Source organism: Melanerpes formicivorus, unplaced genomic scaffold (genome assembly GCF_026170545.1).
Source record: "Melanerpes formicivorus ecotype bairdi unplaced genomic scaffold, bMelFor1.0.p_v2 SCAF_24, whole genome shotgun sequence".
Lineage (NCBI taxonomy): Eukaryota > Metazoa > Chordata > Aves > Piciformes > Picidae > Melanerpes > Melanerpes formicivorus.
The window spans coordinates 6,324,759-6,348,283 of record NW_027142376.1 but is presented as its reverse complement, the minus strand read 5'-3'; the positions used below and the strand labels follow the sequence as shown (position 1 = coordinate 6,348,283).

Here is a 23,525-nt window from a genome sequence, read left to right as displayed (position 1 = left end):
CATGGTCTAGTCATGAGGTCTGTGGTGACAGGTTGGACTTGATGATCTTTGAGGTCTCTTCCAACCATAGTGATACTGTGATACCATCATCACCAGGCCCTAAGCTCTTCAAATATGATTCCAAAGGCACTGATTGCAAAGAAGAAAACAAGCAGGCACTATTTCATTTATTGTTTAATAGGAAGTATGATAGGGACCCCAAAAACATTCGCTGTTTTGGTCTGACCATCTAGAGAGACAGCAGTTCTACACATCTGCATGATGGCATTGTCAGTCCTGCTGGGCAACATCAGCCCACAGAGCATCAGCTCAGCTTCTCCACTGAGAAATCAAAGGGTCTTTGGTGTACACTGCATCTCATTACAGAATACAGAACACAGAATTGGCCAGGTTGGAAAAGGCCTTCAAGATCATCAAGTCCAACCTATCACCCAACACCATCTAAGCAACTAAACCATGGCACCAAGAGCCTCAGCCAGTCCCCTCTTAAACACCTCCAGGGATGGTGACTCCACCACCTCCCTGGGCAGCACATGCCAATGGCCAATCTCTCTTGCTGGGAAGAATTTCTTCCTCACCTCCAGGCTAAACTTCCCGTGGCACAGCTTGAGACTGTGTCCTCTTGTTCTGGTGCTGCTTGCCTGGGAGAAGAGACCAAACCCCACCTGGCTACAACCTCCCTTCAGGTAGTTGAAGCGAGCAAGAAGGTCTCCTCTGAGCCTCCTCTTCTCCAGACTGAGCAACCCCAGCTCCCTCAGCCTCTCCTCACAGGGCTGTGCTCCAAGCCCCTCCCCAGCTTTGTTGCCCTTCTCTGGACACGTTCCAACAGAAACAGAAGATTTAGATACCAGTATGAGCATTTTCCAGGAGTGACATCTGAAGCAAGCTGTTCAATAGGTTTAAAACATTCTTTTGTCTCTTTCAGACACAGTCATGATGATGATGGTAATCCTCCCTCAAGTACACACAGGCAGGTTCCCCTCTGATAAAACACCAGCTGGAAGGTGTTAAGATCCCAGATGTTATCAGTTCTGCTTTATTCTCTACATCTGCAAGCACGAGCATTTGGCCTGACTGAAAGCAGCTCTGTTGCTTTAGGTCCCAAAATAGAAGGAACAAGTCCAGTGGGGTGATGTTGCAATGATCTGAGCACGCAGGGTGCACACACAAGTGTTCTTTAGAAGATTGCTGGCTAGAAGAAAATGCATTTTTAGATCATAAATGAAGCTGCATGGCACAAAGACCAAATTTCACCATCCGGGCAACTCCTGAGCCTTTTTTCCTCCAGTACTGGTTGACCTTGCTTCATGAAAATTCCCTACATCACCTCAACAGCCTAGGGTCCCCTCTCTACTTCCAATAATCACAGTTGCCTGAACTCTTACCAAGCAGCTAAAAGGAACCAAATATGCAGAGCCCACCATATGAGCACACATAAACCAAGGCTGTTGTCAAAACAAGCTGTTTCTCTTTAACATTCAGAGGAAGCTGACTAGGCCAAAAATTAACTCAGTAGCATGATGTGTTGTGTGGAGGGAGAATTGTTTTGTCCTTGGATTTGTTTTCTGAACTGCATCACTAGATAAACAAAAAGTCAGAGAAGGAGGCCCCCCTGGTCCGGTCAGGAACTCACAGGGAAGAATTTGTTATTGCAACAGTCAACTAAAGCCAAGTTTATAAACAGGCAAAAACAAGAGACCATCTGAATCAAACATGAATGAAAGCATCTGCTGAAAGGAGATGCTGTCCTGTCCCTCCTTGCCATGCCCTCTGTCTTTGCTTTCCATCCTTCCTCTTTCACTGCTCATTACAGGCTACAGCTACAGGCTGGGGTCAGAGTGGCTGGAGAGCTCCCAAACAGAGAGGGACCTGGGGGTGCTGATTGTCAGCCGCCTAAACATGAGCCAGCAGTGTGCCCAGGTGGCCAAGAAGGCCAATGGCATCCTGGCCTGCACCAAGAATAGTGTAGCCAGCAGGAGCAGCACCTTGAGTTCTGTATCCAGTTCTGGGCCCCTCAGTTTAAGAAGGACATCGAGACACTTGAACGTGTCCAGAGAAGGGCAACAAGGCTGGGGAGAGGCCTTGAGCACAGCCCTATGAGGAGAGGCTGAGGGAGCTGGGATTGTTTAGCCTGGAGAAGAGGAGGCTCAGGGGAGACCTCATTGCCCTCTACAACTACCTGAAAGGTGATTGTAGCCAGGAAGGGGTCAGTCTCTTCTCTCTAGCAACCAGCAGCAGAACAAGAGGACACAGTCTCAAGCTGCACCAGGGGAAGTTTAGGCTGGAGGTGAGGAGAAAGTTCTTCACCAAGAGAGTCGTTCACCATTGGAATGTGCTGCCCAGGGAGGTGGTGGAGTCACCATCCCTGGAGGTGTTCAAGAGGGGATTGGATGTGGCACTTGGTGCCATGGTCTAGTCACAAGATCTGTGGTGACAGGTTGGACTTGATGATCTTTGAGGTTCTCTTCCAACCTTAGTGATACTGCGATACTATTTTCACATGACCATCCTGATGGGGATCTGATCCAACTACAAATCATCCCACTAAAAAGCAAAGAAACAGTTTTCACCTGACTTGCTATGTGCCTAAAGGAGTAGGCATGGAGGAGAAAAGGTAAGAAGTGTGAAACCGGCTCCCTGCTGCAGCAGCCACCACATCCTGTCTCCACCACATCTTCTCTCAGCTGTGCTGGCTCAGCACTTTGTGGAGCTATGGCCAGGCTGTGAAGCAGATCAGGCAGATCATGAAAGAAAAAGTGTGTTGCCTTCTCCACAATCTTACAGCCTGATCAGCTCCTGAGTCTGGATTCCTGCGTCACCTCTGTGCAGGTGCTTTTACTTCCTGTCCTCATCCTCTAGAGGTTCATAGTTTCTGCACTCACAGAATCAGTCACACAATGTTAGGAGTTCGAAAGGACCTCCAGAGGTCAAATCCAACCCCCACAGTATCACAGTATAACTAAGGTTGGAAGAGACCTCGAGGATCATCGAGTCCAACCTATCACCACAGAACCCCCTGCCAAAGCAGGATGAACTAGGGCAGGATTGCACAGGAATGCATCCAGGCAGCTTCCGAAAGTCTGCAGTCTCTCCGGACAGCCTGTCCAGTGGTACATCACCCTCACTATAAAGTATCGCCTGATGTTCAGGTGGAACTTCCTGTGTCCCAGCTTGTACCCATTGTTCCTTTTCCCATCACTGGGCACCACTAAAAGGAGTCTGGCACATTCATCTTCACACTCACCCATCAGACATTGATAAATATTGAACACATGCCCTCTCAGCCTTCTCTTCTCCAGACTAAACACCCCCAGGGCTCTTGGTCTTTCCTCATAGGACAGATGTTCAAACCCCACAGTCATCCTCATAGTTCTCCATTGGACTCTATCCAGCAGATCCCAGTCTCTCTTGAATTGGGGAGCCAAAAACTGGACACAGTCCTCTGAAAGCTCTCTCTTTCCAACTGATCCCTTCTCTCTATCTACCTTAAAAAAACCACCCCACTTTCCAGGAGGAATAGAGAGAAAAGGGAGAAGCATGTTTGTGTGGAGTGGGTAACACCCCTTGGCCATCCAGCGTGTGTGCCAGCTGCTCTCAAGGGGAGTGTACAGCTCAGCACACTGCCTTCCTCTCTCCCCTCAGGATGCTCCTGTGGCTCCCACTCCAGTATTTGTCTACTTGGATAAAACTTGTATCTGGGATTTTAATTCCTTTTCCTAAGTAAACTGGTGTCAGCTAACAGACTGACTACAATGAAGGACAGAAAGGAGTAACTGCCTCTCCTCCCCATTATTACTTTGCAGAACTATAGTTTCCCTACAGGAAACTATGGCCAAACCCCCCCACTTTAACAATCCAAATGGGCAATAACAAACACTGGGAAAGCTGGATGCAATTGCTTTCCAAATCACTATTTGGATAGTCCTAATTCCTCTGCACCATCAGCTTCTATGTCCTTTCTCAGTCCTATTACTCTCCCTTCCCCTTTTCCCAACTCTATACTACCTTTGCATTACTAAATGGAATCACAGAATCATTTTGGTTGGAGGAGGACTTTCAGGTTATGAAGTCCAAGCATTACCTAGCACTGCCAAGCCCACCACCAAAACATGGTCCTCAGTAGCTACATCCTACTGAGGGCCATGTTTTGGTGGTGGACACAGTCTCAAGCTGTGCCAGGGGAGGTTTAGACTGGAGGTTAGGAAAAAATTCTACACAGAGAGCACGATTGCCTATTGGAATATGCTGCCTGTTGGGTGGTGGAGTCACCATCACTGGAGGTGTTTAGGAGGAGACTTGATAGGGTGCTTGGTTGCATGGTTTAGTTGATTAGGTGGTGGTGGATGATAGGTTGGACGTGATGATCTTGAAGGTCTCTTCCAACCTGGTTTATTCCATTCTATTCTATCCCTCTTCCAGGGTGCACGATGAGAACAGGACTCCAGGGATGGCAAAGTTAGTTTGGTTCTTGTGAACAGGGCATGGTCACATTCCAAACCTGGCTGACCAACAGCAGCTGAATATAGATCATAGAATCATTTAGGCTGGAAAAGATCTTTAAAAGCATCAAGTCCAAACATGAGCCCAGCACTGCCAAGCACACCACTAAAATGTGTCCAGCAGCAGCACATCCACATTTATGTTCAATCCCTGCAGGGATGGTGACTCCATCACTTCCCTGGGCAGCCTGTTCCAGGGCTTGACAGCACTTTTGGTGAACATTTTTTTTCCTTAGTGTCCAACCTTAACCTCCCTTTGTGCAATTCAAGACCATTTCTTCTTGTCCTATTGCTTTTTACCTGGGAGAAGAGGCCAGCTCCCACCTTGCTACAACCTCCCTTCAGGTTTGTAGAGAGCGATGAGGTCTCCCTTGAGTCTCCTTCAGGCTAAACAACCACAGTTCCCTCAGCTGCTCCTCATTATACCTGCACTCTGGAATCTTCACCACTGACAGCATGACATTTGAAATTAAAAACTGGAACAAAACCAGCCAACAAAACAACTGCAATCTTTATGGGCCAGTTAAAACAAAAAAGAAAAGAAAACCAAACCAGATCTCCAGTAATAAAAATTATTAACCCATCCAGCCCTTCCCAGCACTGCTTTGTCCTCCTGTGGCACTACTGCTTCAGCACTGCAGGGACTTGGTACAACTCAACTGTCAGCATGAGGATGGAAGAAAAACAACAAAGTGGAACTCTTCTGGGATCCAGAGTTTGCAATTAGTCATCTGATAGCACTTTAGAAATTAATAGATGTAAACCAAATATTACTGCAATCTTCATAAGCTCCTAATCCTCCCTTGGGCTGCACTCCCCCTACATACAAGTCCCCAGACAAAATTCCTTCCCCTTCCCTACCAAGCAGATGAATTGTCACCAGCCCAGGCAGCCACGGCAGCAGATGGGATGCTGCTGAAAGGAGGTGAGGGCTGCCACAACTGCCTCTGGTCCCCATGGACTGCAGGAAGGCACAAGCAGGCAGGGTCTCCTGCTGCTCCTGCTACTCTGCCCACGCTTGGCCAAGCCGCCACACTAACAAAACTCTTACACTTGCTCCAGGACCACCAGGCAGGTGGTGAGTAGATCCTGTGTCCCCTCCCTTGCCAGCTGCAGCTGCCTTCAGAATCCCTTGGCAGCCCTGCTGCTGGAGGCTGCAAGAGATGTAGCTATGCTTAGGTAAGGGTGACAGGACCCCAACATTTACTGTATGTACATGAGAATGCAGCAATGCTAGAAGACAAACAAAAGTGAGCTAAGAGATTTTATTTACTCATTTAATATGAGGTATAAACCTCTTTCCATTCTCTGCAGGGTTAGGTTCACTTGGCAGGCCACTTAAGGACACATTTCCTTTAGCCTGGCCTGAAATACCTGCCCAGTGTCAAAGAGAGTTGACTTGGTTTTGCCATTTTCAGCCCCCTAAAAGTGCACTTGTGGAAATTTACATTACATCCCTGCTTGCATTTACCTTCCTGAAAAGTTTAAGTCACCTTATTGGTCAACATACTTCAAAGCATTCCTTGCCATCAGAGTCAAAAAATATTTCAATGTTTTTTCCTTCATCAAAATGAGTAATTTCTTGTGTTAGTGCATTTTGGCTTCAAGGGTTTGCCCCCGTGCCCTCCCCTGCCCTAGGAAAAATGAAGTGTGCTTTCACACATTCTGAGATGCTCAGTTAAAGCTCTAAGATGAAGCTGTAGCTTTAATCACAGAATAATAGAGGTTGGCAAGGACCTTCGAGTCCAGCCCCCCTGCCAAAGCAGGATCACCCAGGGCAGGTCACACAGGAATGCATCCAAGCAGGTTTGGAAAGTCTCCAGAGGAGACTGCACAGTCTCTCTGGAGCCCTGGAGCAGGCTGCCCATCACCCTTACCATACAGAAGCATCTCCATGTGTTGAGGTGGAATCTCCTGTGTTCCAGCTTGTACCCAGTACTCCTTGTCCTATCAGCAGGCACCACCAGAAAGAGCCTGGCACCTTCAGTCTGACACCCACCCCTCAGATATTGATAGACATTGATCAGATCCTCTCCCAGCTTTCTCTTCTCCAGACTAAACAGCTCCAGGGCTCTCAGTCTTTCCTCATAGGAGAGATTCTCATTTCCCCCCAAATCATCCTCATAGCCTCTGCTGGACTCTCTCCAGCAGGTCTCTGTCTCTCTTGAACTGCAGAGCCCAAAACTGGACACAGTACCACAGCGTGGTCTCAGCAGGGCAGAGCAGAGGGGGAGGATAATGCATGAAACACAGATGACAGTAAATTTTATGCTCCCTGTAGGAGACAACCCTTTTGGTAACACGTTACAGCCATCTGCAATGAACATATTGGTTAGCACAGAAGCAGTTTTCTAGGGTAGGTATGAAATTGGCATCTGAAATGCAGTGGGAAATGATACCAGGATGTTGTGGCTCTGTGACTGCACACTTGGGCAGAATCCTGCCATTGACACCAAGAACAGGCACAGCACCAGAGCCCATGTGAATTTACACACCCAGTGAAGCTTTATCTGCATTGAGTGGCTAGAACAAGGGTCTGAGATGATGGCTAAGTGTAGCCCTAATGACATCACCATGCATCAATTCCTGGTTACCACTCCTGTGCTCAGCTCTATGCATCTCAGGTCACATCTCCAGGTTTTGTGTGCCTTGAACTCAGTCTTGAGTACCTGTTCTTCCTACTTGTGCATCTTTTGTAGCACCTCAGCAGTAACTTGCAAAATACAGACTGAGATTTCCCACCACCAATTTTCTCACCAGTGTCATCCTTTCATGCCTACGCCTTGGGTTCCACATAGAGGTAACCAGTTACCAGGAAGCACTAAACATAGGAATGCAAGAATGTAGGCTGGGTGAGTCCAGGTCACTGTTGCGTTCCAGGGAAATTATGAGATGAGCAAAAGAAAGCTAAGAACACTGATCACAGTGCTGCTGCCCATGCCCTAAGTCCAGGTCAAGCTACCAGTACCCCAGCCTGGGTCTAAACCACTTCCAAATCATAGAATCATACAATTGTTCGGGTTGGAAGGGACCTCAAGGATCAGCCAGTTCCAACCCCCCTGCCATGGCCAGGGACACCTCACACTACAGCAGCTTGCTCACAGCCACAGCCAGCCTGGCTGCAAAAACCTCCAGGCAGGAGGCTTCCACCACCTCCCTGGGCAACTTGTGCCAGTGTCTCACCACCCTCATGGGCAAGAACTTCTTCCTAACATCCAATCTGCATCTACCAATTTCTAGTTTGGTTACATCCCCCCAGTCCTATATCATTACCTGATACCCTACAAAGTCCCTCCCCTCAGCAACTCAAACAGCAAGCGTGCAGGTACAAACTGTACAGAGAACAGAAGCACAAAACTGGATGGAAACCTGTGCTACACATGGAGTTCAGACATACTGTGACAGTGCTATAGACCAGGGAACTGGAGATAGGTTTCTTTTAGGCCAAGTCTGAAGATCACAGCCTTTCCTTTTCCAAGTTGGGGTTTGTTCTGGTCAATGATTGGGTTATCACTTCCCTTGGCTGACACCTTTAATCACAGAAGCAGCAAGCAGACCCTTAACCCTTGCCGTCGTTAAGCCCAGCACAGAAAAACAGCAGATGCAGCACATCTGTTAGTGGAAAACACTCAGCTCTAACAAGAGAGGAAAAAAAAGAAACAAGGTTCTGTTGCTGCTCTGTGCATCTGTCAAAAGGCAGGCTCCCAAGCCAGGAAATACACCGGTCTGTCTATAATTAATGCCAGCATTCTACCAAGAAATCTTGTAGTGCAGAAGTCATCTTTATGGCTATTAAAAGAGAGAAAAACACCTCTTTTCACCATCAGCAGAGGCCTCATCTGTTACTGTCATACTCCAGGGGCCCCAGAAACAGAAGCAAGCCTGTCTGGTGGCAAACACCAGATGCCAGGACACTTGAGTCCTTAATGCACTACTTTGCCACTGGTTTCTCATGATCTAAGAGGCAAGGTCTTCCCCTGTTAAGGGGAGGTACTGGAGAGCTTTCGTTTGAGCCTCCTTAGTCTCCTCTGAATCTCTTCGGCAACTGACTCTCTCCATTGACTACAACAGATTATCAATCAGACAAGACATGGTAATGAGGTGTTTGTAGAAGATGCTGAGGAGGATTTCTTTAACTTAGGGGAGCAAACAACTGAAGGAAGGGGACACCTCAACACTGCAGAGGCCAGACAACCCAGACAAGGCAAGTCCAACACCACAAGGTTCTGTCAGTGCAGCAACGCAAGCCCAGGCAGGAAATATTAGTACCCCAGAGCCGACAGACAAAACCCTCACCAAGTGCAGCCTGCCGATGGGAGGGAGCTTTTGTTGGCTCAGTTCACAGCCCTTAAGGTGGTAGTTTAAAATGTGCCAGTAGAAACACTTCAGTATAAATATAGCAGGAGGGGTTCTGCAGAGTACACAAGCATTGAGGAAACGCAGGTGCTCATGTCCTCTTCCCCTTCACTCTCAGCTGCAGCTTCCTCAGCTGCTCCCTTCCCTCCTCACTCTGCATTTCACCAGAGCTAAGCACTGCCCCACAGACCACATTTAGGATGCCCAAGTGACTGTACAAGGACTTAATGAAACATATCATTAGAAAAGCCAAAACTGAGTTTGACAGCAATTCCTTGCTCCACATCCAGTGTCCTAACAGATCCCAACACTCCCTGTTTCCTCAGGTGTCTCACAGAGACACCAAAACCTGTCAGTCAGGAGCACTGCAGAGTTACACAACACCTAGGGACCCACAGTTGCAGACTGCAGCATGTTTGCATGCAACTCATTTGCAACACATCTAAAAATACAAAGCAGGGCTTTAAGATGTGGCTCTTCAATACAAGAGAGTATTCCTCTCCTTTGGACTAGTCTTGGAGTTCTAACAGAGGGAATTACATTGAATCATAAAGTGTGCCTGGATACTCCAGCTGGCCAGAAAGTGAATGGAGTACCTTGTAATTAATTCATTAGTGTGTAACTCATCATTACAGATTTCCTTTACATATGGAAGAATTCATTCTGAAAGAGATCCGAGTTCTGTTTCTTAGAAACATTTGTCTTACAAACACTTTCAATCCTCATGCTGGGAATACCATTGGATGCAGGCAGCAAGACCTAGGATCCAGTGGGGAGGTTCTGGCTAGCACTGTGGGAATGACAAAATTAAAGCCAGAAAAAGAAAGGGGGGGAAAAAAGGAGAGAATTCATAAGCTGTTTCACATCTCTCCTGAAATATTATTTCCTTAAACATTTGTAAGTTACATAACAGTGGGGGATCCTATTTCTGCAGGTCCTCAAGTGTATCCTGGTTCTATTTCCACTTCTATTACAAAGAAGTCAATAAAAACTTAACTGTCCACTGCATTTAACTAATGTTTCCTACCATAGAAGGCAGCACCAAGTAGAAAGCACAAACAGCAGCCATTAAATGGTAGCTCACTAAACACTTTTATTTCTTTCCAGCCCTCCCCCATTTATCTTATAATTTCTAACCTCTCTCCAGAGCTACTGCCTCTTCTCTCTAGCAAGCTTTGCTGCTGCCTCTGCATTCTGCAGCAGAAGACAAAGATTTCCTGTATTTCTCAGTGATCAGGTCCTAGCCATGCACCACAGGACATGACTTGACAGCCCTGAAAGACTCCAACTAGCCAGTAGGAACGTGGCTTTGGGCAAACCAGACTAATAAAACATAACACATGATACTATGGAATACTGTGTCCAGTTTTGGGCTCCTCAGTTCAAGACAGACAGGGACCTGCTGGAGAGAGTCCAAGAGGGAGCCACAAAGATCATTAGGGGACTTGAGCATCTCCCCTATGAAAAGAGACTGAGAGCCCTGGAGCAGTTTAGTCTTGAGAAGACTGAGAGTGGATCTGATCAATGTCTATCAATATCTGAGGGATGGGGGCTAGTGGAGGGGTCCAAGCTCTTTTCAGTGGTGCACAGTAAGACAAGGATCAGCAGGTGCAGGCTTGAACACAGAAGGTTTCTCCCAACAATGAGGAGAAACTTCTCTACAGTGAGGGTGGCAGAGCCCTGGAGCAGGCTGCCCAGAGAGGTTGTGGAGTCTCCTGATCGGGAGACTTTCCAAACCCACCTGGATGCATGCCTGTGTGAACTACCCTGGGTGACCCAACCACACCCTTAAGTCTGCAGCTGACCATGGGGTTGGTGTGACCCAAGTGCAGGACCTGGCTGACCACTTTCACAAGGCCACATAAGATTGGGTTTTTTCCCCTCTGCAAGCAGCTTCCTGGTCTTCTGTCCTCAAGAAACTGAGATCCTGTCAGCCATTGAAAGCACTGACATTTCCCCCAGCTACTTTAAACTCATGATATACAAGAACACTTGAAATCTTCAAAATCTTCACACCAAAAAAAGCAGCAATAGCTCCAGGTTTGGGGGAAGGAGATAAGAGCCTCTCCCTTCCCTCATCCCCTCAGCACTAAACCCCTTGGTTTTGACAGAGGTAGAGTCTGGAGCCAGAATTAAGCACAGGAAGTGACACTTCACAGTAGAGAAAGACATCAATATCCCTTTCTTCTTCACCCCTTGTTTGATGCTAGTGCTCACTAATGTTGCACACACTGAGTCTGGGGATGCTAGGACTGTGGTGGTATATTGCTATTACTTGTGACAGCACTTCCAGAGACTACAGCTATTCTTAGTCCACACACATGGCAGAAGCGATGTGGCACTTTCTTTCCTCTAATTAAGCACTTTACAATCCCTTTTGAACTACATTTCTCACCACAGTTTGAGAAACACTGCACTAAATCAATTAAAATCCCCCAAGAGTCCAGATTTAGGTCTGAAACTCAAAATGATTTGAAAGATCCCTTTAAAAAAAAATAATAAGTAAACCTTACTGCTTTCCTTTTAATATGCAGCAAAGTACAATGACTTCTCTGAAGGAAAAAAAAGGGCAATTAAAATGACATTTATAGCACACAGTGGCAGAAGGGAGAGACAATTTGAAAGACACTCTTAAAAGATGAATTTGCTGACTAAAACCAAGTCTTAGAGAGAGGGGAATTAATGTAAAGCAACCCATGGTTCCTCCCATGTGCTGCACTGCACCATATCAAGATGAAATGGAGTACTCCTGTAAATTTTGCCCACTGTGGTACTTAGAAAACACAGCTTTTTCTCCTTTTTTATCCCCCCCCAGCCAATCTCAAGAGTCACATCTGCAAATTTCATCTATATTTAATGATCTCACAGACAAAAGTAAACCTGGAGGAAGAGATCGTATGATGGAGGTAATTACAAACCGTTCCTTTCCACAGTCACAGTGTTTACCTCAAACGGTGAGGAAGGTCAGCCTCCAGCTTAGAGAAATCTGGGTTTAGTGCAACTTGTGCTAACACACAAAAGTGGATTTGAATGTGATGAGGTAGAATCAGAGAATGGTTTGGGTTGGAGAGGACCTTTAGCGGTCAGGTCGTTCAACACTCCCACAGCGAGCAGGGACATCTTCAACCAGAGCAGGCTGCACAGAGCCCCATCCAACCTAACCTTGAATGTGTCCAGGGGTGAGGCATCTATTCTTTCTCTGGGCAACCTCTGCCAACATTTCACCACCCTCATCATAAATAAAATAAACTTCTTCCTTCTATGTAGGCTAAATCTCCCCTCTTTCAGTTTTAAACCATTGCGCCTTGTTCTGTCACAAGAGACCCTGCTAAAAAGATTGTCCCTATCAGCTATTATTCCCAAACACCCATAGAATCACAGAATTCTCAGGGCTGGAAGGGACCTCAAGGATCAGCCAGTTCCAACCCCCCTGCCATGGCCAGGGACACTTCACACTACAGCAGCTTGCTCACAGCCACATCCACCCTGGCCTTCAAAACCTCCAGGGAGAAGACTTCCACCACCTCCCTGGGCAACCTGTGCCAGTATCTCACCATCTTGTGCCTGTCCTCATAGCTGCTTCCCCTGAAGCAGAAAGAGTAAAATTGTTCACCAGAACAAAGTATTCAGCTAACATAAAACCAGCACTGGCTGACCTAAAATAATTTGTACCTTTAAAAATCCCCAACCCAACAGCTGAGAAAGAGCGATACATAACAGGCACAAATTAAAGCATCCAAATGTCCATCTGCACACACAAAACTTAATATCCTCTTAAAAAAAAAATGGCTATTTCTGGAATGAATAAGGATAGGATAGAATAGCCAGCATCCTGGTTCACCTGTACAGAGCCTGTGCAGCTCTGCTTTCAACATCTTCCAGAATAAAGAGCCAGGAGACTGAGAGAAGATAAAAGGCAGCTCAGAGCCTACAACTAATTTTCTCCCCAGACTGCAACCCTAAAAAAAAGTTCACAAAAAAGGTCCCAGGTGCAAATTCAGACCTCAGCCCATTTCTATTGCCCCCCTTACGTGACAGGGAGACTTCAAAGAGGGAAAACCATCCCTTACACCCAGTCATAACAGCATCTTTTCATTAAAAATTAATTTTGACCACAGTACTAATACTGCCAGTAGGGATTTATGCAAGGGGGACATAGTCTGGATGTTCTATCTGAAAATTATAATTGAGGAAAGTGATGGAAATGCAAAGGAAATTCAAATGGAAGAAAAAGAAAACACCCCCAAACAAATATTCTGGGAACTGAATTCAGCCAACTCCATCTCTCAAGGATAAAGTAGAAAAGTTCATTAGCTTGCACATGCTTTAAAATCAGTTTTAATGCATGCAGGCAGCAGCCAGTTTCTAGGTTCACTGCAATTTAATTAGTCCCCATCTGGTAAAAAAGAGCAGTAAATAATATGCAGGTTTGCCCTTCTTGTTTAAAGCAACTTTCCAGGAGGGGGAAAAAAAAACCCCAAACAACAAAACCCAACAACAAAAACCAAGCCAGCTGTAAAAGTCTGACATCAAACAGTACATTGCAATGAAAGAGAAGAAAGGTTAGGCATAGAGCCTGGCTCTGAAACACATTTAATTATGTATTAATTGTGCAGGCAAAGAGTCCCTTTCTAACTCAGATTAATTTTGTATGATTAGAAGAAAAACTGAACCCAGGTTTAGTGGGAAAGATCAAGCAGGAAAGGCTCTGTGCCTCACGAAGCCCAGGTTGTCAGAAACCATGCAAGGGAAGGGGAGGTTTTTAAATGCAAAGTTTAATAACATCTGGTAGAGGCAAACACCCAGGAGCTCTTTTCAGTCCCAACACCTTCCAGTACACCACTGCCAATCACTGAGGCTCTCCTCATTATGAAAATTTATTACTCTCCTCACTGCTAAGCAAAATCTGCATATACACAGCAGGTGAACTGGGATACTGTGCAGCTGAATATACATAAATGTTATCAAGCACACAGAAAATGCAATCTATAGGAAAAAAGAAAGAGAAAACACAGACTTGCCCCCCCCCCCCCCCCCCCCCTTTGATTTCTTATATGGAATTTGTGCTTCAACATTTGGAACACCCTCCCTACCCTGAAAGATAAGGAACTTCTGTCACGCTACAGGGAAGGGGGTTTTGGTTGTTCTTTTCTGAATTAGTAATCCTGTGCTGCTCTTTTAAATGCTGGTTTTGCCTTGCTGGTAAGGGACAGGAGCAGGACAAAAGCAGTAAGACAAAGTTCCTCACATTTTCTGAATATATGTCAAAACGTGCATGAAAGAGCAGACCCCACATGGGAGACAGGCACTGGCTGCAATGTCTTATCAATGGGCAAGGAATTTCTCTTCTCTGCCTTCCTTTTCCCTTCTACCCTTTATCATTTCCAACAGCTAGCCATCTGAGGTATGAATCATCTCCTCCACTACAGCTCTTCAACTAAATCAATATTTAAAAGGAAACAGATTGGGGGAAAGTTACCATTAAGTGAAGCAAAGGCAGAGCTGTGGGTTTAGAAGCATGTCTCACCATGGATGTTTTCAGGGCTCATTCCCACATTGCTCCCATCTCTGAAAAGGGCAACTGTGTGAGTTTGTGTATCAGTATTCAGAAAGGATGTTCCTTTCCCACCTTCATTTCTTGGCACCACATCTGTCTTTCCAATGTCAGAAAGATGAGAGAAGAGATTCTCAAACTTCATTCCTCCATTTTCCCCTCCATCAGGAGCAGGCTACAAGCAGCCTTCTCCCTTTCAACTTTATTCCTCTCTTATTCTTCCTCCCCATATAGTGGAATGAGGAAGCTTGCAGACAACTGAGCAGGCACCCAACATAGAATGCTTAGGGTTGGAAGGGACCTCAAGGATCAGCCAGTTCCTACCCACTGCCATGGCCAGGGACACCTCACACTACAGCAGGTTGCTCACAGCCACATTCAGCCTGGCTGCAAAAACCTCCAGGCATGAGGCTTCCACCACTTCCCTGGCAACCTGGGTCAGTCTCTCACCACCCTCATGAGGAACAACTTCTTCCTAACATCCAATCTGAATCTACCCATTTCTAGCTTTGCTCCATTACCCCCAGTCCTATCACTCCCTGACACCCTCAAAAATCCCTCCCCAGCTTTCTTGTAGCCCCCTTCAGACACTGCAAGGCCACAATTAGGTCTCCTGGGAGCCTTCTCTTCTCCAGACTGAACAACCCCAACTCGCTCAGTCTGTCCTCATAGCAGAGCAGCTCCAGCCCTCTGCTCATCCTCGTGGCCCCAAGTCAGAGCTGATCTTTTCCTGCTCCCTCTAAATCTTATATAATAAAAGGTTAAAACAAGTTTCCAGGAAAGTAAGTTAGTATTTCAGGTAAGGCATCAGGGCTTTTCTTCGAGTGTTACATTAAGATGTTTTGTCAATTAAAACCAATCACTTTGGTGTTATTTTACTGTTGCTTGGTAAGAGACTGCATAATATTTGTTCATTTTTGTCCCCACTGTAGTTGGTAGCAAAAAAGCTGTTGCTCGTCATGACTAACACACAGCTTTTCCTGAACAGAGTGTGCACAGCATCTACCATTTCTTATACAAGAAGGGGAATTTAAAAAAAAAATAATAATGAAATAAAACATTCTTCACTCCAGAAGGCAAGAGCTTTGTACCTGTAGACATACGCTGACTGGAAAACCTCAGCAAATGAAAATGGAGAAGCTTGGCAGGGCTGGAAAGCAAACTCCAAAGTGCTGAGCACTTGGGAACTCCCCTTTCCCCTACCAGGGGCTTTCAGACCACCTAAGAATGGTAGAGCTCTTATTCCAGCCATCCTCCAGCACCAGGCTTCTTCAAAGTCCACAGAGCAATCCGCCAGGCAGATGGCACAGAAGGGTTAACCTGAAGTGAAACCGATTGCACCGCCTGGAGAAATTCAGATCCCGTTTCACAGCAAACCATTTCCATCACAAATTCAAAATTCTCTGCTCTCCAACAGAACTTTATAAGGCACTTGCTCCCTGGAGACACTGGGGTCTACAGCACATGATGAAATGCTTTCCTTCACTCTGAATGCTATTTACAGGAATAATAATTATTCCAAACAGGTAACGTGCTGGATGATTTCCAAACGTGATGTGTAAAGCTGTTAAATATTAAAGAGGTTGCTCTTAATATTAATACATGTGCCCCCAAAAATAATCCCAGAGAAATCCAGAACATAAAGCACAGCACTTGGACAACTTCATTTGGTTTATTGCTCCCCCACCCCCAAGCTGCCCCTCCCCAGTTTCCTACAAAGTCTGTAATTCACAATTTTGACTTTGCAAGCTGATGTACACTGCCTCAAATCAGTCCACGGGGCCACTGCATTACTAATAACCAGCTAAACAGGACAGCCCCTGACAAGGACCAGCCAAGATCCTCCTGCTCATAGTGCACCACTACTTCAGTTCCAAAATCTGTGCTTGCTGCAGCCATTCAGTCAGATCCTGCTCCACATGCAAAGCACTGACTACAAACCCGAAGACTTCCCCCCACCTCCCAGAGGTAACAACAGCACCACAATTTTACAGTTGAACAAACTAAGGCACTAAAGTGTTAAGTGGGTCACAGAGGCAGTAAAATGCCTGATTTCAGCAGCTGTTTAACAAAAAAAAACAAACCCAAAAAAGGCAAATCAAAAGAACTCAGCTAAGCACATCCAAAGCCTTCAGCAGAGAGGAAGAGTTACAACCCTTACAGGAAAAAACCGAACCACCTTCTACCACACGTGCAGCCACAGAGACATAAGTGAGCATCTAACCAAACATCAATGTGGAGAGAGACACACACACACACAGAGAAAAACTTCGTTCTGGCCAGGGCTGGCCGAGCACAGGCACAGGGGCACTTACTTGATCTATTTCCATCAACTTGGGGAAGGCACCTGGCCATTCGATCGCCACCTTCACTATGTCAGCAGGAGGGGGCATTGCGACGCTGCTGCTCCTCGGAGCCAGTACAGCTGGACACTAAATGCTGCAGAGAGCCTCCCTCATTCACACCTGCAGGGAGAAGGGAAGGGGAAAGGGAAAAAAAAAAAGCATATTAAATAAATAACTAAAAATACAGCAGTTCAGACAGAGCTCCAGTACGGCTGCTTCACCTCCTGCATTTTGCCTGGCTGGGCAGGTGGGTGAAAATATATGTGGTGTATGCATGTGGCAGAGGAGAAGCGTGGCACAGATTCCAGAGCATGGCACACAGGACAGAAGCAAAGACAGGACACACCACCACGACACGCTGCACAGCTTGACAGCCGGGTAGAAAGATGGCCGAAGCACCGAGCCGTACGGTGAATAATAGGCATGCTTTAGATTTACATGGAGAAACTATTTTTAAATGTTATTAAATATGCTGGGGGGGGGGGGAGGGGAAAAAAAACCACACAAAATAAAATAAATGAAAATACAAAGAGACAAAGCAGAGGAAGCTCCTGTTACAGTGTCACTCCTGGAGTCCACGGGAAGGTGACCCAATCGGTTAAAGCTGGCGCTCCAGGAGGAGAGATTGCCCAGGAAGTTATGGCCAGGAAATACTGTTTCTTTTAACTATAGCAATGATCTTCTGGGTGTTCACAAATAGATCACTGCACTATAGCAACCAGGATGTCAGGAAGAAGGCAGAACACACAGCAGTTTCCACATAGGCATACACACACACACACACATATCCTCACCTAACAGAGCCAGAGATACTCATACAGAAATACTTCTTTATGACACATCAATAAACAAGGATGGGGTATACAGCAACACTGATAGAGTGGGCTGCACAAAACATCATCACCCTGCAAGAATATGAATATCAATAGGATCTTGTGTCAAACAGCACAGGCTGTGGATTTTGGGGAAGGAAGGGAAAGGGGAAGAACCAAATCCTCTGCTTTTGCAGAAGGTAAGTTCTGTCTCTTTCGGCTCGTCAAAGTTTGTAACCTCACAGCGACAACAAATGTTTCTCAAGTGGGTGTAGTGGCTTTCTGAACTTTCAAACACAGCCAGCACCCCTCTCCCAGCTTAGTGGTAGCAGGACCACCACTGAAGTGGAAAAGCTCTGCAGTGCTCAGACCCAGCAACCCCTGCACCTTCTGCAGATTGGGATTTCCCTGCTTGCTTTGCTGTGCGCCGACCACGGCGTTTCCTGCATGCTCTGCCAAGACCCAAAGCACATCACAAAATGAGTGAAGCTGTAGAAACCCTCAGAGGTGCAGTCCCACTTCTGCTCAGCAGAAAAGAGAAGGAAGTGGTGGGGGCACGGACACATGCTTGCACATATACCCTATGAAAGACCTGCGACAGGAGATGAGCCAACAGAACACACCAGACATCCAACGACCACAGACAGATGAAGGAGAAAAAAGGTTCTGACTACTTCCAGTTGCTGCTTCAACTAACTCAGTCTAACAACCCTTCTCCAACCTCAGATCAGCCTAAACAAAACCATGACACCTTTTCTTGATCAAGAAACTGTGTACCATTGCCCCATGCTGTGTATAAGTGGAAGTTTGTCCAGCCTTCATGTACGTGGCTTTCGTTTTGTCGTGTGTGTCCTCTGCTCCGCTCTGAAAGGACTCGGTCCTCCACGCTCACAAGCTCTGCTACATTCTGCATGGGGGTCTCAACACATGCTAGAAAAGCAGTTTATGGACATTACCAGTCCAGCAGTGGCAGCTGTGAGGCCAGCAGGACCGCACACTACCACAGTAAGGCAGTAAATAGGACAATGGATGGTCTATAAATAAAACTGGATTGCAGGAAGTGCCTTGAAAGACTAAACAATGTGACTAAGAAGCACAGTGGCACTGCCTACATTTGGTAGATACTAGAGGGAGCAGGCATAAGCACGGGGAAAGCATGCAACTAGCTTGGTGGTCATAAAGAATAATCAGACATTCGTGTTTGGCTGTCCTCCTCCCTGTAAAGCCTGAGTGGATGCAAAGGTCTTGTCATTTTCCCCCCTGACATCTCACATTCCCCCCATCTGCATCTCCCATGAGCACTCCCCTTGCTCTACAAAGCACTGACTCAACTGACCAGCAAAAAAAAAGGATTTGCAGTCACCTGGGTTTTACCACATTCAAGTCAAAAGCTCCCCAGAGGTGGCACAACACAGCAGGGAGAAGCAGCAAGACGGGCTGGCAGCAATGAGCTGTTAACCCACCTCAACAGCCAAATGAAACTGAGACCTTGGCGCCTTTCTGGTCCCACGCTCAAAGGGACAGTGTTTCCCACTGCTTCAGCACAACACTCCTCAGTCATTATCAGCCTGGTGACTTCTCCCTACGTTCCCTAGCACAGCACTACATCCCTGCAAGAGAGACCCTGGAAGCCTCAGCCAGAGCCTGAGTTTACTGGCTTCTGCTCATCCTGAAGCAGCCACTGACAGTGCAGGAAGACCTACCCTACTCCACAGGCTTCCATGGTTCAGAGCAGCCCATCAGCTTCCCAGTGGGAATGTTCCTTTGATGTTGAACCTGCAATCCTCTTTCCAATAATGCATCATTAGCCCAGGAATGCAGCATTTATTTGATGTCCAGAGAAAACAAATTTTGGACCCTTCAGGTTTAAGTGTACCACATCTTCTGCAAAACACTCGGAAATCCAGTATTGGAGAAGATTTTAGGAGTGCATATTTAGACAGGCTGGATAGATGGGCAGAATCCACGGGCATGAGATTGAACACATCCAAGTGCCAGGTTCTGCACATTGGCCACAGCAACCCCATGCAGTGCTACAGGCTGGGGTCAGAGTGGCTGAGAGCAGCCAGGCAGAGAGGGACCTGGGGGTGCTGGTCGATGGTAGGCTGAACATGAGCCTGCAGTGTGCCCAGGCAGCCAAGAGGGCCAATGGCATCCTGGCCTGCATCAGGAACAGTGTGGCCAGCAGGAGCAGGGAGGTCATTCTGCCTCTGTACGCTGCACTGGTTAGGCCACACCTCGAGTCCTGTGTCCAGTTCTGGGCCCCTCAGTTTAGGAAGGAGGTTGACTTGCTGGAAGGTGTCCAGAGAAGGGCAACGAAGTTGGTGAGGGGCTTGGAACACAACCCCTGAGGAGAGGCTGAGGGAGCTGGGGTTGCTTAGCCTGGAGAGGAGGAGACTCAGGGGTGACCTTCTTGCTCTCTACAACTACCTGAAGGGAGGTTGTAGCCAGGTGGGGGTTGGTCTCTTCTCCCAGGCAACCAGCACCAGAACAAGAGGACACAGTCTCAAGCTGTGCCAGGGGAGGTTTAGGCTGGATGTTAGGAAGAAGTTCTACACGGAGAAAGTGATTGCCCATTGGAATGGGCTGCCTGGGGAGTTGGTGGAGTCACCATCATTGGAAGAGTTCAGGAGGAGACTTGATAGGAGGCTTGGTGCCATGATTTAGTTGATTAGGTGGGTTGGATTAGTTGATAGGTTGGACAGGATGATCTTGAAGGTCTATTCCAACCTGGTTTATTCTATTCTAAGGCTCCAGGGAGGCCTAATAGCTGCCTGCCAGTACCTCAAAGGGGGCTACAAGAAGCACTGGCAGGAGGGATCCTGGGAGGCTCAGCCAGAGCCTGAGTTTACTGGCTGCAACACATAAAAAGAGGAGCAGCAGCAGCTCCTGCCAGACAAACTTGTCTGAGGACAGCTTCAGATGAGCAAGTTCTTACTTTCAACAATGTTGTTTTCCCCTTCCTCATGTATTTTCTACATTATGTACTTTAAAGAAAAAAAGTCATCTGTAGGGTAGCCCTACGAACAACAGAAGCACAGAACTCAGCTAAAGCATGGCCAAAGACTTTCTATTGACTGGGAAGAGAGAGAGGCAACTGGGAGCATTGTCACCTCTCACCACAGGAGGCAAAGGGCAGGTAAACTCCACAGGAGGTTTGCTAACTGCAAAGCTCACAATAAATGATGGAAGAAAAACATTGATTCATGGCCACTGGCCATGACCACAAAAGCAAAACCACATCACACAGCAAAATCTCCAGAAATTTCCACTCTCACACATAAATGTGGGCATTAACCCTCCTTTTGCTTTATCATAGTATCAGTCAGGGTTGGAAGGGACCACAAGGATCATCTAGTTCCAACCCCCCTGCCATGGGCAGGGACACCTCACACTAGATCAGGCTGCCCAGAGCCTCATCCAGCCTGGGCTTAAACACCTCCAGGGACCAAGTTGGCTTAAAGAGGAAGAAGGCAAATGGTTTAAGAAAGAAGACTCTAAAACTGACAGTAAGTTAATCAAATTGAGCTATGGAAGCATCAGCACTTGCATTCCAAAGCAAGGACCATGAGAAGCAGCCTGCCACAGCATTCAGAAGACAATTTCTAAGTGACCACTTTTAATGCAAGGCCAGCAGAAATCTCCCATATAATGACAATTATTGCTACAGGTGTGCTTACAGTCCCAGAACACACAGCAAAAGCACAGAGCTGTTCACTAATACAAACTCAGGCAGACCCACTTCTCCCACCAGGAGAAGACTAACTCAAAGACTGCTATCAGTGTGATCTGAATGCTGTAAAAGAACTACGAATTTCTTGCTGTGATGACTTCCCCCCCCAACCCCCCAGTTTATAATCCTATGAATCTGATGCAGGATCCAAAAGATAATTATCATTCTATGTGACAATGCCACACATAAACCAGCTTGTATTTATTTTTTTTTCCCAGGCTAAAATAGATGTTTAGCTGTCTTCACAAAACTATGACCTCCAAAGAAAACTCTGTGAGCTACAGTGCTGGCAATCACAAATCACCTATTTATTCCAGTGGTGTGCAGGATGTTAGCCACTGCCCAGCCAAATAAGGCAGGCACAATCCCTGGTGTGAAAGGCTTCCAACAAAGCAAGCAATTTTCATTATATGAATGAAGAACTAAAACCAATTTCCACTGCTTTTTGCTATGCCAGCAGCAGTCAGGTAGTGAAAAGGATACCAACGCAGCTAAAGGGTCTGGTTATGGAGTTTTCTCAACTGCAATTCCTTTTTCTCTCCCAGTGGGATCTGAGCAGCACTGACAGCTAAGAGCAACTTTGCAGCTTGTTTTCATAATGTGTATTTTCAAGGCAGAATCTGAAGGCAACAGGATGCATGTGCAGGCAAGAGAGCATGGAGTGGAGGAGGGGGGCTGAGGAAAAGAAAGGTAAGTTCCCATTATTCTCCCCAGTGCATGCATGCAGCTGTAACCTGGAGGAGGTTTAAGCAACTTCCTTGCTCAGCAACACACTATTTTATATTTGAAGGGGAAAAAAAAACACCTCCCACATCCAAAACACCCCTACCAGCTACAATAGAACAGAATAAACCAGGTTGGAAGAGACCTTCAAGATCATCCTGTCCAACCTATCACCCAACACCACCTAATCAACTAAACCATGCAACCAAGCACCCCATCAAGTCTCCTCTTAAACACCTCCAATGATGGCGACTCCACCACCTCCCCAGGCAGCCCATTCCAATGGGCAATCACTCTCTCTGTGTAGAACTTCTTCCTAACATCCAGCCTAAACCTCCCCTGCCACAGCTTGAGACTGTGTCCTCTTGTTCTGGTGCTGCTTGCCTGGGAGAAGAGACCAACCCCCACCCGGCTACAACCTCCCCTCAGGGAGTTGTAGACAGCAATAAGGTCACCCCTGAGTCTCCTCCTCTCCAGGCTAAGCAACCCCAGCTCCCTCAGTCTCTCCTCACAGGGCTGTGTTCCAAGCCCCTCACCAACTTCGTTGCCCTTCTCTGGACACGCTCCAGCAAGTCAACCTCCTTCCTAAACTGAGGAGTCCAGAACTGGACACAGGACTCAGGGTGTTGCCTGACCAGTGCAGTGTACAGGGGCAGAATGACCTCCTTGCTCCTGCTGGACACACTGTTCTTGATGCAGGCCAGGATGCCATTGGCCTTCTTGGCTGCCTGGGCACACTGCAGGCTCATGTTCAGCCTACCATCAACCAGCACCCCCAGGTCCCTCTCTGCCTGGCTGCTCTCCAGCCACTCTGACCCCAGCCTGTAGCACTGCATGGGGTTGTTGTGGCCAATGTGCAGAACCCGGCACTTGGATGCGTTCAATCTCATGCCCTTGGACTCTGCCCATCTGTCCAGCCTGTCGAGCTCCCTCTGCAGAGCCTCTCTACCCTCCAGCAGATCAACTCCTGCCCCAGCTTGGTGTCATCTGCAAATTTACTGATGATGGACTCAGTCCCCTCATCCAGATCATCAATGAAGATGTTAAAGAGGATGGGGCCCAGCACTGATCCCTGGGGCACACCACTGGTGACTGGCTGCCAGCTGGATGTGGCACCATTCACCACCACTCTCTGGCCTCAGCCCTCCAGCCAGTTCCTAACCCAGCTCAGAGTGCTGCTGTCCAAGCCATGGGCTGACAGCTTGGCCAGCAGTTTGCTCTGGGGGACGGTGTCAAAGGCCTTGCTGAAGTCCAGGTAGACTACATCCACAGGCCTCCCCACATCCACCAGGCAGTCACCTGATCATAGAAGGAGATCAGGTTGGTCAGGCAGGACCTGCCCTTCCTAAATCCATGCTGGCTGGGCCTGATCCCTTGGCCATCCTGCAAGTGCTGTGTGATTGCACTCAAGATGACCTGTTCCATGATCTTGCCTGGCACTGAGGTCAGGCTGACAGGCCTCTAATTGATGATCAAAGATAAAAGATGAGTGGTGGAGATCTT

The 23,525-nt window shown here is 47.1% G+C and overlaps 1 protein-coding gene across 3 annotated transcripts in view; it reads right to left on the bottom strand.

Moving 5' to 3' along the window:
* ELMO1 (engulfment and cell motility 1) overlaps positions 1-23,525 on the bottom strand; it is a 405,265-nt gene that overhangs the window by 323,402 nt on the left and 58,338 nt on the right. For all 3 annotated transcript variants that reach the window (XM_068152730.1, XM_068152729.1, XM_068152731.1), the window contains exon 3: positions 16,725-16,874. In XM_068152730.1, the coding sequence (XP_068008831.1) occupies positions 16,725-16,802 (78 nt within the window). In that variant the 5' untranslated portion in view covers positions 16,803-16,874. The remainder of the gene's footprint in view (positions 1-16,724; positions 16,875-23,525) is intronic.